General features: G+C 28.8%; 2 protein-coding genes across 4 annotated transcripts; one reads left to right on the forward strand and one right to left on the reverse strand.

Annotated features, from left to right (window-relative positions):
- Positions 1-802: 802 nt before the first annotated feature.
- LOC149882806 (hatching enzyme 1.2-like) lies at positions 803-3,638 on the forward strand. Its single transcript, XM_090065430.1, has 8 exons — positions 803-938; positions 1,029-1,169; positions 1,556-1,673; positions 1,817-1,920; positions 2,035-2,106; positions 2,989-3,076; positions 3,154-3,299; positions 3,391-3,638. The coding sequence occupies exons 1-8, from the start codon at positions 869-871 to the stop codon at positions 3,522-3,524; spliced, it is 873 nt and encodes a 290-aa protein (XP_089921556.1). The 5' UTR covers positions 803-868; the 3' UTR covers positions 3,525-3,638.
- A 1,086-nt stretch (positions 3,639-4,724) lies between these two features.
- LOC149882807 (WD repeat-containing protein 89-like) lies at positions 4,725-14,375 on the reverse strand. 3 transcript variants are annotated; one of them, XM_090101288.1, is made up of 15 exons: positions 14,061-14,375; positions 11,368-11,396; positions 10,466-10,531; positions 8,638-8,722; positions 8,392-8,435; positions 8,105-8,213; positions 7,701-7,779; positions 7,458-7,505; positions 7,262-7,345; positions 6,069-6,155; positions 5,860-5,901; positions 5,638-5,714; positions 5,456-5,561; positions 5,039-5,116; positions 4,725-4,948 (listed from the first exon to the last, which is right to left on the reverse strand). In XM_090101288.1, exons 1-15 carry the CDS (start codon positions 14,153-14,155, stop codon positions 4,880-4,882), a joined length of 1,098 nt encoding a protein of 365 aa, XP_089957414.1. In that variant the 5' UTR covers positions 14,156-14,375; the 3' UTR covers positions 4,725-4,879. The 3 variants fall into 3 exon arrangements, with proteins under 3 accessions (XP_089957414.1, XP_089957416.1, XP_089957415.1); XM_090101290.1 differs by having other exon boundaries at positions 8,612-8,722; XM_090101289.1 differs by lacking the exons at positions 8,392-8,435; positions 8,638-8,722 and having other exon boundaries at positions 14,061-14,358.
- Between the last annotated feature and the right edge of the window lie 763 nt (positions 14,376-15,138).

Here is a 15,138-nt window from a genome sequence, read left to right on the forward strand (position 1 = left end):
ACGCAATGGAATAAAGTTCCTGTGGTCATGAGCTAAATTTTCTTAGGCATAAAGTATGAGATTTAAGCAAGAGCATGAGATTATAACCAGGCAGTATTGACCTAGATAAATTTTGAACTAAAATCAGAATATGTTATATACGAATATATGATATATATGAATAGCTCATGAACATAAATCAGTCATTTAAGTTTATACATTAAGATACTTTTCAAAAGGAGTAACTGAGTAAAGTTAAAAAGATATAAGTTTAATTTTAGCAAAATAAACTTTCAAAGGAAGTTTGACCGACGCAGTGGAATAAAATTCCGAATACTAGTTTTGCAAGACTTTTATGCTGATAAAATACGATATCAATGTTAACTTTTTAATAATGTTGCTGATAACTTTATTGTTAAATTGATGAACGTGACATCTCTGCCATTGATTTGACATTTACTTTATTAGTTGAGAATGTCTAACGCATGAACAACTAACTTTTAAGTACACTAATGAAGTTGACACTTTTCAATATATCTAAGGAAAAAAAGTTTGTTTATAAGAATTGCAGATATTCTGGCATGAAACTATCGGGGTTCTCGTAACATTCCATCAATAGGTCATTACAGGAGGGGGTAAGTGGTTGCAACATTCTTTTATTGTAAAGTTTCTTTTTTCATAAAAACTCAATTTTTATGTGCACAGTTTTCAGGTTGCCAAACAATATGTAATTGTGAAACTCACATGAATCAAAATTAAAATACATTTATTTCAGCTGAGCAAACGAATGCAAGCTTGTTCTTTAATTCGGGGTATTTAAAGATTTCTTTCTAGTTTCATTAATTCAGTTCGCTTTATTGGGAACGCTAGTACCTAGCAAAAAAATAAAATGTTGCGATTTGTATTTTTAGTGACTGTCATGGTGATCACTGTCGAAGCATGGAATCGGGCAATGGAAAGTGAGTGTAGTCATTTCAGATTAAAAGTGTTCATTTCATAATCTAAGTACTCATATGGAAAAGCATAAATATATATGCGTTTGATTTCAGACCCTAAACTGTATCAGGGAGATATTCAGCTTTCACCAGCAGAAGAATTTCGGTTGCAAAACAAAATGAGCCCATTTGGATCGATCAAAGATAAAAGATGGACAAACAAAATAGTTCCATACGTAATCGACAACACAATTGGTTTGTAAAATCTATATTATTTTGTAACAAGAATTTTGTGTGTATATATATATATATATATATATATATATATATATATATATATATATATATATATATATATATATATATATATATATATATATATTAAATGTATGTATGTATGTATGTATGTATGTATGTATGTATGTATGTATGTATGTATGTATGTATGTATGTATGTATGTATGTATGTATGTATGTATGTATGTATGTATGTATGTATGTATGTATGTATGTATGTATGTATGTATGTATGTATGTATGTATGTATGTATGTATGTATGTATGTATGTATGTATGTATGTATGTATGTATGTATGTATGTATGTATGTATGTATGTATGTCTTTATATTTATATAAACAGACCAAAAAACCCGTCAAGCTATTAACGACGCTATTGCTGACTATCACACTTATACTTGTTTGAGATTTGTTCCAAGAATTAGCCAACCAAATTACATTAGATTTACAAAGGGAAACGGGTTTGTAAACTTTTTCAGCTTTTAACTTTTACAGTTCATGTTCATTTCTTTTTTTTTTTTAGAGTCAGAAATGTCATTGATTTTCATCTCATTTTAACTTTTCAAATTTTTTAGTACTAATGTGTAACAAAATCTTTTTTCAGATGTAATTCACCCGTGGGAATGAGTGGCGGTGTGAACGTTGTTTCACTCGGTGAAAATTGTGGAGATAAAGGAACTGCTTTGCACGAAATCGGCCACAGTATCGGTAAGTATTAGTAAGAAAAATATAAACTTAACTACAGTTAAAAAAGTCAAAACTTTTTACAACGCGCTTGTAATTAAAATACTCTTTATCGCCAAAAATCTGAATTCTGTTTAGGATTACATCATGAACAATCACGTCCAGATAGAGGAAGATTCGTTAGAATTAATTTAAACAACATAGATCCAAGTAAGCTTAAACTCCAATTGTTGTGTTAAACAGTTTTCATTCACTTTTTAGTTAAAATAGTTTAAACTCCATTTTAACTAAAAAAGCTTAAACTCCAATTAACCTTTTGTGAGTTTGTGTGAAAGAAGTGTGGGAATAGGTGAGCAAGTGTGAGGAATCTTAAATGATGCATGTGGGAAAGGGTAAAAGAAGGTTTCGGGGTGTGGGTTAAATAGAATGAGTACGAAGGTTGGAGTTAATATTAAGGATCTGGGGACTATTTGGTTATTTTAGTTGGAACGGCAAGAATTATTAGTTGTTCTTCCTCAGTAAATTCTAACTGCAGTGGTTCTCAATATAGTGTTCTTCTTAACATTTAATGGCGGTTAACACTTTTTATTGATTGTTGAATTCAATAATAAATAAAAAGTGTTAACCGCCATAGCTTGTTAAAAAGAAAATTATATTGAGAACCATTGGAGTTACATATGACGTCATAATATGTTGATAAATTAAAACAACATTTTTTAATCCTAGATTCTGTGTATTTATACTCAATTGTTTTTATAAATTTCATCTCTTCTGCTTTTTTAGCTCTTCTTTAAACAAATCACTCTTTCTACTTTTTGTCAAAAATGTCAGAGCTTTTAATGGCTTTTCTTTAACAAATTTTCTTCTCCCTTCTGTTTTATTTTAAAAATTAGTATTTCTTTTTAATTTTAAAAACCAAGTGAATGGAGTAAAGAGATAACTAGACCAACAAATCGCCAATTTAAGTGGATCTTCAAAATACGATCAACAAAAAGTAATGCATGAGAAACCTAGAAAGCTAGTTTGATGATTTAAGATATCACCGAACTCTTGTAAAGTTATTAGATTTTAAAGTATTTTTTTTTATTACAGAGTATAATGCAGCTTTTAACTTCGACATTGCCAAAGATGTAGATTCTTTAAACACAGAGTACGATCTCCGTTCAATGATGCATTACAGGTACTCTAAAAACTCCTCTTTTTTTTCATGCAAACACGTTTCAGTCTAAAAGCCCAATAAAAATTTTTTTTTTTTAGTTCGGAAGCATTCGCAAAGCCAGGTCTGCAAACCATTACGACAGTGGATCCTAAAAATATGAAATACATTGAAACATTTAACCAAATTATAGGCTTTAGTGTTATTGATGTTCAGCAAATTAGACTGATGTACAACTGTCCAGCAGGTGCACATTTTGCAGATAAATTAACATTTAAATATTAAAATTCATTGAATTTTGAAAATTTTATTTACACCGGTTTTATGATTATTTACAGGGGGACCACTTCCAAACAACTGCATCAATATAGAGAAGGAAGCAGACTGTAATTATTGGAAGGGTCAAGGACTTTGTAACTCAAACAAAGCGTTCATGAACATGAAATGTCGTAAAGTCTGTGATGTCTGTTAAAAACAACTTTTAATGGCTGAACTTGAAATGAGAAATTTTAATTTGCTTACTAGTATGTATGTAGATACGATTTGTAGTGTAATCAGATTTTCATGAAAAGTGACCACGGAACTATTTTCTTATGTTCTCTTTGTTATTGGTTATATTACTATGGACCAAAAATTACAGAAAGTGTGATTTAATGCAATCTACTTTGTAATAACTTACTTTCTAAAACTTAAAACTTGAGTTACACTACGCTGTTTCATAAAGTTTCTTATTACGCATGTTATGAGACGTAGCATTTTAATATAAACAACAGGACCTGCAGAAGCTTTGTAAGCTGAAGTTATTTCAGCCAACGAAGCAAAAAAGAGATTGAAGCATTATTTGCACAGTGATGTTCTAATATTCCTTACAACTTTGAATAATTGAAAAAATAACTAACATTAAAAATTTTCTTTTCGTTATAGCAGAAAAAACTTTTTCTATCGCGTTTTAACTTTTCACAAGATTTTTTTGAAATCTGTTATTCAAAGCTGAACCTTTTAAGAAATTCATAGATGAAAAACACTATAAGTCAATTTTAGTCGGTTGTACGACTCATATTATTCAATATTAAGGCCAACCATATGAGTTTATCTGCGAGAATAAAAAAAAACAAAAAAATAAAATAAATTAAAGAATAGTTTTCATTTTTATCGTTTCTTTATTACACCACCGATCATGTTTCAAAAATATGAAATTTCTTTTTTAATTCTGTTTTAATTAATTTTAATGTTGTTTCGTAAAACCTTTCGATTCTCTGAACTTTATGCTTTTTTGATATACAACAGCAAATTTAATATCATTTTTCATATTGTGTTTTCTTATTGTTAGTTTGTTTTGGGGTTTGGTTGTTTAAACTTGGATTGTTGGATTGCCCTCAGTGTGTTTGTGTTTGTGTTTGTGTGTGTGTGTGTGTGTGTGTGTGTGTGTGTGTGTGTGTGTGTGTGTGTGTGTGTGTGTGTGTGTGTGTGTGTGTGTAAAATAAAATAATAAAAAAACAAACAAGTAAATTCAAGTAATTTCCCAGTAAAAACTAAAAATCAGACGCGGTAAATAAATTATTAAATAATAATTATATTATTATTGAAAAAAATTTATTGATCCAGCAAGGATCTCAGTGAATGTTGGTTGGTTGCAATCAAAACCTGTACGTTAATTAATTTTGAAGCAATGTTACGTAATTGTTAACTTAACTGTTACGTAAAAATACAAGATTGTTTTAAATACTATTGTCCGTCAAGTATTCATCCAGATGAATGGGATTTGAACGCACGACATTAGAGTAACTTTGATGATGCTGTTTTTCCTTCACAAACCAAGAAGACACTTTATATCGTATCTTCTGCAGCACTGTATGGCTTCTTCAAATTCCTTCTTTTAATCTTTTTAACTTGAACCTTCGATAAAAAAAAATGTAAACGATAAAACCAAGAACAAGCAACACATACAATCGTAGTGAGCCTAAAATATACTTCGAAAAAACTAACAGATTGCTGATCCGATGGAACATCGTATGAAGGCATCCAGGCACTCATCATACCATCTTCAGCACCAGTAATGAAATACTAAATAAAAATAAACAGGAAGTAGATTTATTAGTTAAATAAACAGGAAGTAAACACCGTTGTTTGACCTAACAAAGTCTTATGCTTTAAGAAAGTCCTAATTTAAGAAATGACAAATTTCGTATATATAAAATAAACATTTGGAGAAAGTAACTTAGTTATTTTAACTAGACATCTAGTTAGTTAGTACTTTGTTAGGTCACACCATGGTAATTGAGATAATTAACAAAAGCAAATGATTTTTTCTTTGAAAACATTTTTGTAAAAATTGTGATAAATGTAGAAAGGGTTCTTTATAAAAACTTAAATACGCATTTAAAATGTAGATTTCTGACGAACCTGCTTTGTGTAAACAATACAGCGGACAATAGAAGAATGGCCCTCTTGCAAAACTTGAAACGGTTCGATGACGTCTATATTGACGTGAAAGATCTCAACTTGTCCGCTGTAAAACATAATCTTCCATTTTAGAACAGGTACTTAGTCTATCATTAACAAAAATTTGGAAAAAAGTTACTTACCATCGTGTGCCTCCCACCAGAAACAACCGTTGTGATAGTTCGTGATAAAAACAGTCTATGACGTAATCTATTGATTTCTAAACATTTCAAGAATAATAAAGATGGTTACAAATATTTTTTATATCGCTTTTTTTTAAAAGTGTTATACAGATTATTGAAGTGAAATTGTAAAAACAGGTTGCACATTATTTTTCGAACAGAATTTTTTAAACAGAAATTTACAGCTTTTTTTCGCAAATCGCCAATTGACGTCATTAACTTTGCCTGAAAGAGAAAGAAAAAAAAAACTTATTTTAATTCTCTAATAAAACAAAAATACAATAAAACAAACCCCAAGAGTAAACAAAAAATTCATTACAGCATTTAAATGTTTTTAGTGTTTTTAGCTCACTCCTTGTGTATAATAATTTTTAAAAAACATCTTTACATACATCCATGTATTTCCAAATCTGCAATGTTTCAATGTGAGTCAAGACATACACAAACTCTGATGATGTACCAAAAAAACCAAATGTGCACTAAATGGTGCAAAATTAATTATAACTAAATCTAATTTTTAACAGTAATTATAAATTTGTGATGAAATTTATGTAGAAATTTGATAGAGAATTCATCCAAAACATCAATACAATGAACCTTTTTTTTTAATACCATGAGTTTTTAGGTAAAAAGAATTATATTGAAAAAAAGTTTAAAATAAAAATTATTACAAATTAAGGAAATTAAAATTAATATCTAAAGTTCATATTTTTCCAGTTTATGTGATAAAACAACTTTAAACAACTGAAAAATAAACTTTTGTTTAATGATTACTTATAATTGCAAGCATTTTATAAAGTTCCCAACATTACTTTACATGTACTGCGTTGCATTATTATAATCTCAAAATAATAACTGGTAACATATTCAGGAAATTTTTAAAACCAATTTGACAATCACATTCAACAAATCAAACTTTCTCCAATTTAGAGAGCAGTGATATTCATTTGGACAGCATATACAGCTCCAATCAGCCAGAGTGTAAGGTAGTCACTTAATTATCTTCTAGAGTGTGTTTGTTTTCAACTATGCAATTGGTGTTTGAAATTTTTCAGGCAATTTGTAAACCAAGATATCTGAACTACTCAAATGGTTTAATAACAAATTAACTTTTAAAGCTCAGCAATATTTTTGTTCTTATCTCTATATCTATCAGTAACATTTACTACAAACATTAATCTTTGAATGCCTAATTTAGGAAGTATCTTACATGAGGTTTGTTTATCAAAATTAAAACTTTTCTTCTTTCAAATTAACATTTAAACGACACTGACTTGAGAATAGCCAGAAAGAAAATTGACCTAAATCATAGGTATAATAATTCTGATAATTCTCATCAAAAATACTTCCGAGATCATAAATAAATCATATAAATAACTACTTCATACCAATAATCATTCTATTGACAGTTACAGATTATTTTGACCATATTAAATAAACCTTCATTGTAAGAGGTTGGAAATGTTATGCTATATGTTTCACATTCTTGAATATGTTTTTTTTAAACTTCTATTTCAATATATAAAAATCTAAACTATTATAATAAAAATAACTACTAACTTTAAATTAAATTGAAATGTCTTACCACAGATGATTCTGTATTAAGTGTCTGGGTCAATGAATCTTCTTCATCATATGTTGTTAGATCCAAAATATTAACTAAGCCATCCTTAATCCAAAGTAAACACTTATAATATCATCAGCAATCATTAAACAATTTAAAAAATTTGAAACATCTTTTGATGATAAATTGTATAAATAAAAACAAGGAATGTTCATACCGTGGAACCAACACCAACCACCTTTGGATTACTTGGATGGAAAAGAATCTAAACAAAAAAAATGTTGAAATATCTAAAGTCATTTAAAAATGAATTTAGCAAAACAAATATAAAATAAAAATGTCCACATGAGTGATGAACTCATTTGGATACTTCTTAGAAATACAAAATCTAATTTTCCTCAAGACTTTGTGTTCTAGAAGCTATTTACTTAGAGGGAGATTGTAAGAAACCATCTCTGACCTTAGTTATATCATCAGAATGAATATCTTTAAAAACAGCAAGTTTCTTGGGAATTCTTTCTTCAGAGTTTCTTATGTCCCTAATAAAATAAATTTATATGCTAAATAAAATATCTTATAAAATTAAAAAAAAAAATTTTTCATTTCCTTGATATTCTTCCATTGCAACTTGGCACGTTTTGCATGAATTAAAACTTGAAAAGTTGTGTTCTAATATTGAATAATATCCTTAATTTGAATTGGAAATTTAAATTTAATGGTGGATTAAATTTAAAACAATAAAATTTTCATTTCAATTGCATTCAAACAATAAAATTTCATGAACTTCAATTATTTATTGATTTTCATGAACTTCAATTAAATGTTTAAAAAAATTTTAACAATTGTATGTGTAACACTTCATACCATATTTCCACCATAGCTTCTTCTGATTCTTCATCTTTCTCAGTTCCTGCAACCAAAAGCGCTCCATCACAACTTATTCCAAGAGCAGAGTAACCAACCTCTGAATGACCTTATAATAAATTTATATATGCATGCATACATAAATACCATACCATACCATACCATACCATACCATACCATACCATACCATACCATACCATACCATACCATACCATAACATAACATAACATAACATAACATAACATACATATACATACGTAAATAAACATAATGATTAACATCATTACTTATAACTGAACTTTCTTTGTCAGCTTTAGCAATATTCCAGGAGCTAAAAAAATTTTATCAAAATACTTGAAATTTCTTGTGAAAGCTGAGAAAGTTATCAAATTTATTGAAACTTCAAAAAACAGAAAGTAATAAATTATTACTTTCTGTTCTTTGAAGTTTGAACTCTGTAAATGGAAGGATATTATGTCAAGTGACTAAAAAAAATTAACAAGTTACAACTCTAGTAGATCCAGTCATAATACCGAAGAGTACCATCCAGTGATGCAGACCATATAATATTAGGATATTTTTTATCAAATTGTATAGATGAAATAGTAGATGTATGTCCTAAATCAATGACCAAATACAAGAATTGCATAAAATATTATGTTAATTATTTTTTATCAAAAATCAAATCTATTTAATGTGTATATATATGTGTGTGTGTGTGTATGTATGTGTAAAATATTTGTTTGACTCAATATATCATTGGCATAGGATAAGGAGGTGGAGGGTGATAAGCCTCATATTAAATGAGGGTTCACTACTACCCCTTCCCTTCAAATCAGCTTAGCTTAGACATTCCCCCCCCCTCCCCCCCCGATGATGACAACTATGACTTTCCTATGCCACTGAGTAATATCATGAATAGTATTTTACAGTATTTTGTAAACCTGTAAGTAATTTTAACATTTAAAAATATGAGGGGATATTAATGTTATACAGCATATTAAAAAATAATTCATACAGCAGTTTTAAGATACTATGGGAAGAAAGTCACAATGCACCTCAGCTGATTGATTAGTAATTCAATGACTTAAAAACACTGAAAACCACAAAAAGTTGTGGAACCTAGAGGTTGAAAAAGAAAAACAACTTACCAAGAAGATAAACTAATTATTCATGAAGCTAAAAGGATCTGTTTATCTCCAGCAACGCCATTTAGAGTTAAATATCCTCATGTACGATTAGAGCTGAAGAATTATTATTTTCAAGATCACCTAGAAGTGTACCTTTATTTAAAAAATGACACGTAAAAGCCAGAAAAGAGTTGTGTCATAAATATTCTGCATGGACAAATAAGAAATATGGGCTTAGTTTTATGAACTGATGGTAAGCAGTTATGCAGACCACCAAATAAAGAGTTTGAACCACACTAAAAAAAACAGTAAAAATTGATGGTGGAAGCATTGTCAGGGTGGGGATGTTTCTTGCCATCTGGTATTGGTCCTATTTATTTATTAACAGACACTATGACAGCTGACATTTATGTTAATATACTTCAAGAAATAATGCTTCCATATACTGAAGATAACATGTAATTGCTTTGGATGTTTCAACAAGATAACGATCCAAAACATACAGCTTCTATTGGAAAGAGATGGTTCTGAAATAATGGTATAATATGATTGGATTTGCCAGCACAATCAGATTTAAATCCAATAGAAAATTTATGGAAAAGATGTGGTAGCAAAACTCTTTAATAAACTGAAGCTTGAAAAAATTGAATGAATTTAATGAATATGAATCTTTATAAGCAAAGCTTTATCAACAAAAAGGTAAAGGAACCTTTGATTCTATTTAATACTCTAAACTCACTTTAGAGAAAGTAAAAGATTCACAAGTACAGCAACTTTGTTTCCTACCTTTTGCTTGGTCACAAAAGCTCTTAATGATTTTTGCAATCATTTGCTTGAATTTTTAAGTTTAAGAATGCTCATCTACTGTGAAAACAACAAAATAATAAACTTTCATTTTTTTCCTTGTGTTTACATTTTTAAAAAATTTTCTTTTCACATTTTTTCTTTTGTTCCCCATGTGAGGTTAGTTTTTATTGAAATTATTACAGAGCAGTCTGCATTACGGAGCATGAAAGTTAACATTAAAATTAAATATAAATTTAGTAAAGCAAAGAGACAGAAAACAAATTAAATACACTTTTAAGAAAGAGGTTTTTTATAAAAAGTAACAACCTTGCTGAGAAAAGTTTTTTAACCAAGTTTTATTCAATCAGTCATGAAATTTACAAAAATTTTCTTCAACTAAAAGTGCTTATAACTTTGAAAATGAAAATATAGTTGTAAAACATACCATGTAAAATGCCTTCACTGCAAAATGTCTCAACGTTGTATAACTTAATGTCATGTGTGGAAGATACTAAAAAATAATAGCAATTAGTAAAATTTAATTCTTAATTTTAATTTACTTCTACTTCACTGGTACAGGAGAGTAAGCATAAAAGATAAAACTAAAATCACACAAAATGTATTAGAAAAAATTATCTCTTTCATTTTTTACTAAGGGAAAAATATTAAAACTCTTAGAAAATAGTTAGTTGGATTGCAAAGCCTTTATAGATTGATGTTTTGGGTGTTATTGATGATGATGATGATGATGATGATGATGATGATGATGATGATGATGATGATGATGATGATGATGATGATGATGATGATGATGATGACAATAAAAAATAATAAATAATAATGATAAAAAATAACAATAATAATAATAATAATAAATAATAGTGATAATAATAAATAATAATAGCAACAACAACAACAATACCAAGAATTATAATAGTGGCTTTTCAGTAATTTTATGGTTTTATAGTATTTAAGTTATCGGAACATCAATTTGCATTTTAAAATTTCCTGTATTTTTCCTGTATTATGCGAAGTGCACTTATCCGAAAAATTACTGCATTAAACTTTACACCCTTCAATAAAACATTGCCAAATTTTTGAATGTTTTGAATTTTTAAAATTTAGAAATTTTAAAATGGGTGATAACTTCACTAAATCCAGAGGTTGGTAACATAATCTGCAGACCACACTAGAAGAGAAAGAGTTACTAAAGTGGAAGTTCTATTAATTGAACCTTTTATTTGACATAATTAATCATAATTTTTTTTACAAAACCAACAATTATAATAACTTATACAACCATTCAATCTAACTTAAAACATACAAATTTATAGTACATATACTGACCAGCAACTGCAAGACGTCCCTCAGCATTTCTAGTATTGAAAAAATAAGGTATAGTTTTCAGGATTTTAGTTATTTTTCTTTTACTAAAAATATATAACAGCTTTATTCCGGCATAACTATTCAAGTACAAATAGTTTTATCTGAAATATAAATTAAAGAATAGTTTCTCACTCAATATCTTAACTTAAAAATTTTTCTTATATTTGTATTTTATATTAATGAAAGAAAACATTAACAAGGAAGAAAATGTGTGTGCCTAACTTCAGATAATTCATATTGTGATATCAGAATGAGCTCAAAGAAAGTAAGAGGACCTGCAAAGGTCCTCTAAGGTTTTAAATAAAACATTTGGAAGATTTGCTACCAACTTAAAAATAGCTAATTTAATACAAGAGTAATAAATAATTATTTAATGGACAGAAAATTGATTCTATCAATTTTGACAAAGGTCAATAGTGACTTGCAGAAACTGTGAATAGAGTTAATCCAAACCTCCCTCTGATAAAAGACAAACTATTAAAAAATATAATATCCAGAATATTTTAAAAAGTATTATCTGCTGAGAGAATTTAATGTACAAACTATAAATCCAGTATAAGCTGGCTGGAAAAGAAAATATAAAATTATACCAAGCATGAAGATTTGAAGTAAGAGATGCTACTGCAGTTGTAATAGCAATAGCTACTTTATTTGACTATGAAATAGAAACTGACTATGAACTAGAAACTAAGAAAAGAAATCTCAGATAAAAACTGAATTTAAGGTATTTTATGAACACAATTTTGTAAAGTACATTTTTTCCTGGAAATTATCTGACACAATTGAAAATGGTATATGAAGGAAAAGCTCAAAATAAATCTATGATGACTTAAAAAAACTTGAAGCTTTTTTTTTTTTTCTGATTTGGTTGTTCAACATCCTGGACTAGAGAAAAAAACACCAAACTTTCAAGACAAAACATTCATCAACAATTGAAAAGGAGTCAGTCAGAGAATATTGGGTCTTAAGTTTGGTGCAAATGAACGATTTATTTACAATTGGTCATCAAATATAAAAAATGAATATTAAATAAAGAAAACATGAAAAGACTACCAAATTACACAATTGATCAACAAATAAAAGCAAAGAAAAGAAGTATAAAACATGGTGATATATAGAACTATAAATATGATATATAAAAGTAAATGCCTAACAGGCATGTTATCACCTGTTAACTCAGGCATATTATCAACTGCAAAAATATTTTTGTATGCTATACAAACATCAAAGAAGCATGCTCAGAAAGTGATTGCTCTCTAAGAAAAGAGATATTTTTGAATAAGTTAATAGTGAGGATAGACATATCTGACCATGCTATGTCATTTTTTCGTACTTCCAATGTTAATGAGTATTTAGAAAAAAAACTTTCATTTAAGTATCATGGTGACTTTAATTATTTATTTCAGCCAGATTTAGCATGTTCTCATTACTCTAAAGATTCTCCTAATTGGATGGAAAGAATCCCACCAACTGTGTCCCAAGCACAATAAATTAAGAATCTTTGGGGACTTTTAAGTGCAAAAGGTTTTCTGTCACTTTTGAAAGATGTCAGAAAAAAATGGAGTCTATTGCAGATTATGGAGTTTATTAATGTTAAAAATAAATGATTTTTATTCAAAAATAAATCCTTTATTTATAAACAAAATATTAGAGTTTTTCTTTTTTTCAATAACTTATGCATCACCTATTAAAGGCTCTAATGGTGAACAAGTACCTTGCTAATTAATGTATGAATTTAAATTGTTTCCATAAAATCAGATATAGAAATATGTGAATCCCAATATTATATATGGTCTGAGTATGGACTAGTGTAAATTTTATGAGTATTGTGTTGGAATAACTAAAGGTTACTTTTCTATCAAGTATGCAAATAAGAAACCTTGTCCAGTCTGCCACGTATGGTGGCTAACTCTTACTTTAAGAATAATGATGGTTATACAAAAACTAAGAAAACTATACATGATTTGAACTGCATCACAAATTACATAATCCAGATTTACTGTTCTATTTGGTTTGCTCTAATTCTTTTTTTGCCTTAGGATAACTCTTAAGTTAAGAAAACTTTTTGTATGCTATGCTGCTAGATGATGAGAAAGTCCAGGGAAAAGAAGATAAGACTATCCAGGGAACTTAATCCAGATTTCAAGTCCAAAATTAAAGCTAAAGTATTTATGGCCTAGAACTTCAGAACTGATATTTAAAATGACTTAGTTGAGGTTTCTTCAATCCATATAAATAGTTGTAAAACTCATCTCTAAAAAGGTTTATAGCAGGTTTAACAGAAAAAATTTTATTCATGCTAAAAACCAGATAAGAACAGAAAATAATAGAAATGCAACAAAATCAGACTATTGTATATTTTCTTCAGAATAATTTTACAAACATATCTGAATAGTTTTAGTACTGTTTTAGGGTAGGATATACTTTAACAACTGTATTAAAAATATTTAACTTTGCTGAGTGATACACACACACACTCTTCAAAGCTCTGATATAAAAGGCTGAGGTCGACAGGTTATTCATTTGAGCTATTACTTCCATCTGTTTACCTTCTTTCAATTCTTCCCCAATTTACTTTCAAAAATATAAATTAAAACACAAGATCGCACCTCTCGAGGATTTAACATAGCTATCAATCATAAAAAAATACTTACTGGTTAGTCTGTAATGCAAAGTTAAGAACATATGCAGGTTCATCGGAAAGTGAAATGGCACAAGAACGAGCTAACTTCATTCTTGAGAATGTCATCTTGAAAAGACAGCATTAAATGAAGGGAGTAAGTTTATTCAAAAAATTATTTGACTGTGCTGTACTTCACAAAGGTGATACAAAAAGAAAACCAAAAGCAAGTATTGTGTTAAATGTGTTTATAATATTTGGTTAGTTCACATTTGCTTTCCACGTGTGCCTTGAATATTTTTCCGCTAAGATGTTTACGTGCCCGAACGTTTGAGAGCCGTTAAGCAACAATTTCAGTTCAAGTTCGTTCCATTTAAAACAAAAAGCTGAAGCGTCAGCGTTTAGTTGCTGTTCACAACGACGTCTTTTTTATGGAGATAAGGCTGATTACAACTGCCAGTAAAGCTTGTTTTTTATTTTTAGTCATAACGCCGATTATATCAAAAGCTTTCTCACCGATTACGAGAAACGTAGTGCCAAGGACACAAGCCCCACTTACAACTTCGCAATCTTCAACTTGTTACTAGTACGTGAAATCTTGAAATCTACTACCAGAACAATATGCTTGTGTTTTACTCTTTTTGGTTCAAATACGTTCCATAATAAAAACCGGTGAGACCATTTATACTTGAGCCTAAAGGAAGATCAAGTAAAGCGATATAGAAAACAAGAATACAAAACATATGATCAAAAGTGACGTAAGGAAAAAATAAATAAGAGACTAAAATAATAAACGGGACTTGTGGTTTATGAACACTGACAGAAGGTATAAATAAGTGTACTTTGTGGCTTATCGGTAATTTTACGGTTTTAATGTTTTTAGTTATCGGAACATCAATTTGCATTTAAAGTGAACTTATCCGAAAATTTACTGCATTAAACTTTACACCCTTCAAAAAAAAATTGCCAAATTGTTGAATGTTTCGGTATTTAGAAATTTTAAAATGGGTGATAACTTCACTAAATCCAGAGGTTGGTAACTTATAATCTGCGGAACACACTAGAAGAGAAAGAGTTACTAAAGTGGAAGTTCCATTACTTGAACCTTTCAT

Source organism: Hydra viridissima, unplaced genomic scaffold, assembly GCF_058129835.1.
Source record: "Hydra viridissima isolate aposymbiotic clone 2 unplaced genomic scaffold, HvirCarnegie_v1 scaffold_10, whole genome shotgun sequence".
NCBI classification, from domain to species: domain Eukaryota; kingdom Metazoa; phylum Cnidaria; class Hydrozoa; order Anthoathecata; family Hydridae; genus Hydra; species Hydra viridissima.

Coding starts and splice junctions, on each gene's coding strand:
- LOC149882806 (XM_090065430.1), top strand. CDS start 869: ATGTTGCGATTTGTATTTTTAGTGACTGTCATGGTGATCACTGTCGAA. Junction 2,107..2,988: donor TTTAAACAACATAGATCCAA/GTAAGCTTAAAC, acceptor TTTTTATTACAG/AGTATAATGCAGCTTTTAAC. Junction 3,300..3,390: donor GATGTACAACTGTCCAGCAG/GTGCACATTTTG, acceptor GATTATTTACAG/GGGGACCACTTCCAAACAAC.
- LOC149882807 (XM_090101288.1), bottom strand. CDS start 14,155: ATGACATTCTCAAGAATGAAGTTAGCTCGTTCTTGTGCCATTTCACTT. Junction 7,780..8,104: donor GAAGCTATGGTGGAAATATG/GTATGAAGTGTT, acceptor TTATTTTATTAG/GGACATAAGAAACTCTGAAG. Junction 5,562..5,637: donor CTGGTGGGAGGCACACGATG/GTAAGTAACTTT, acceptor TATGTTTTACAG/CGGACAAGTTGAGATCTTTC.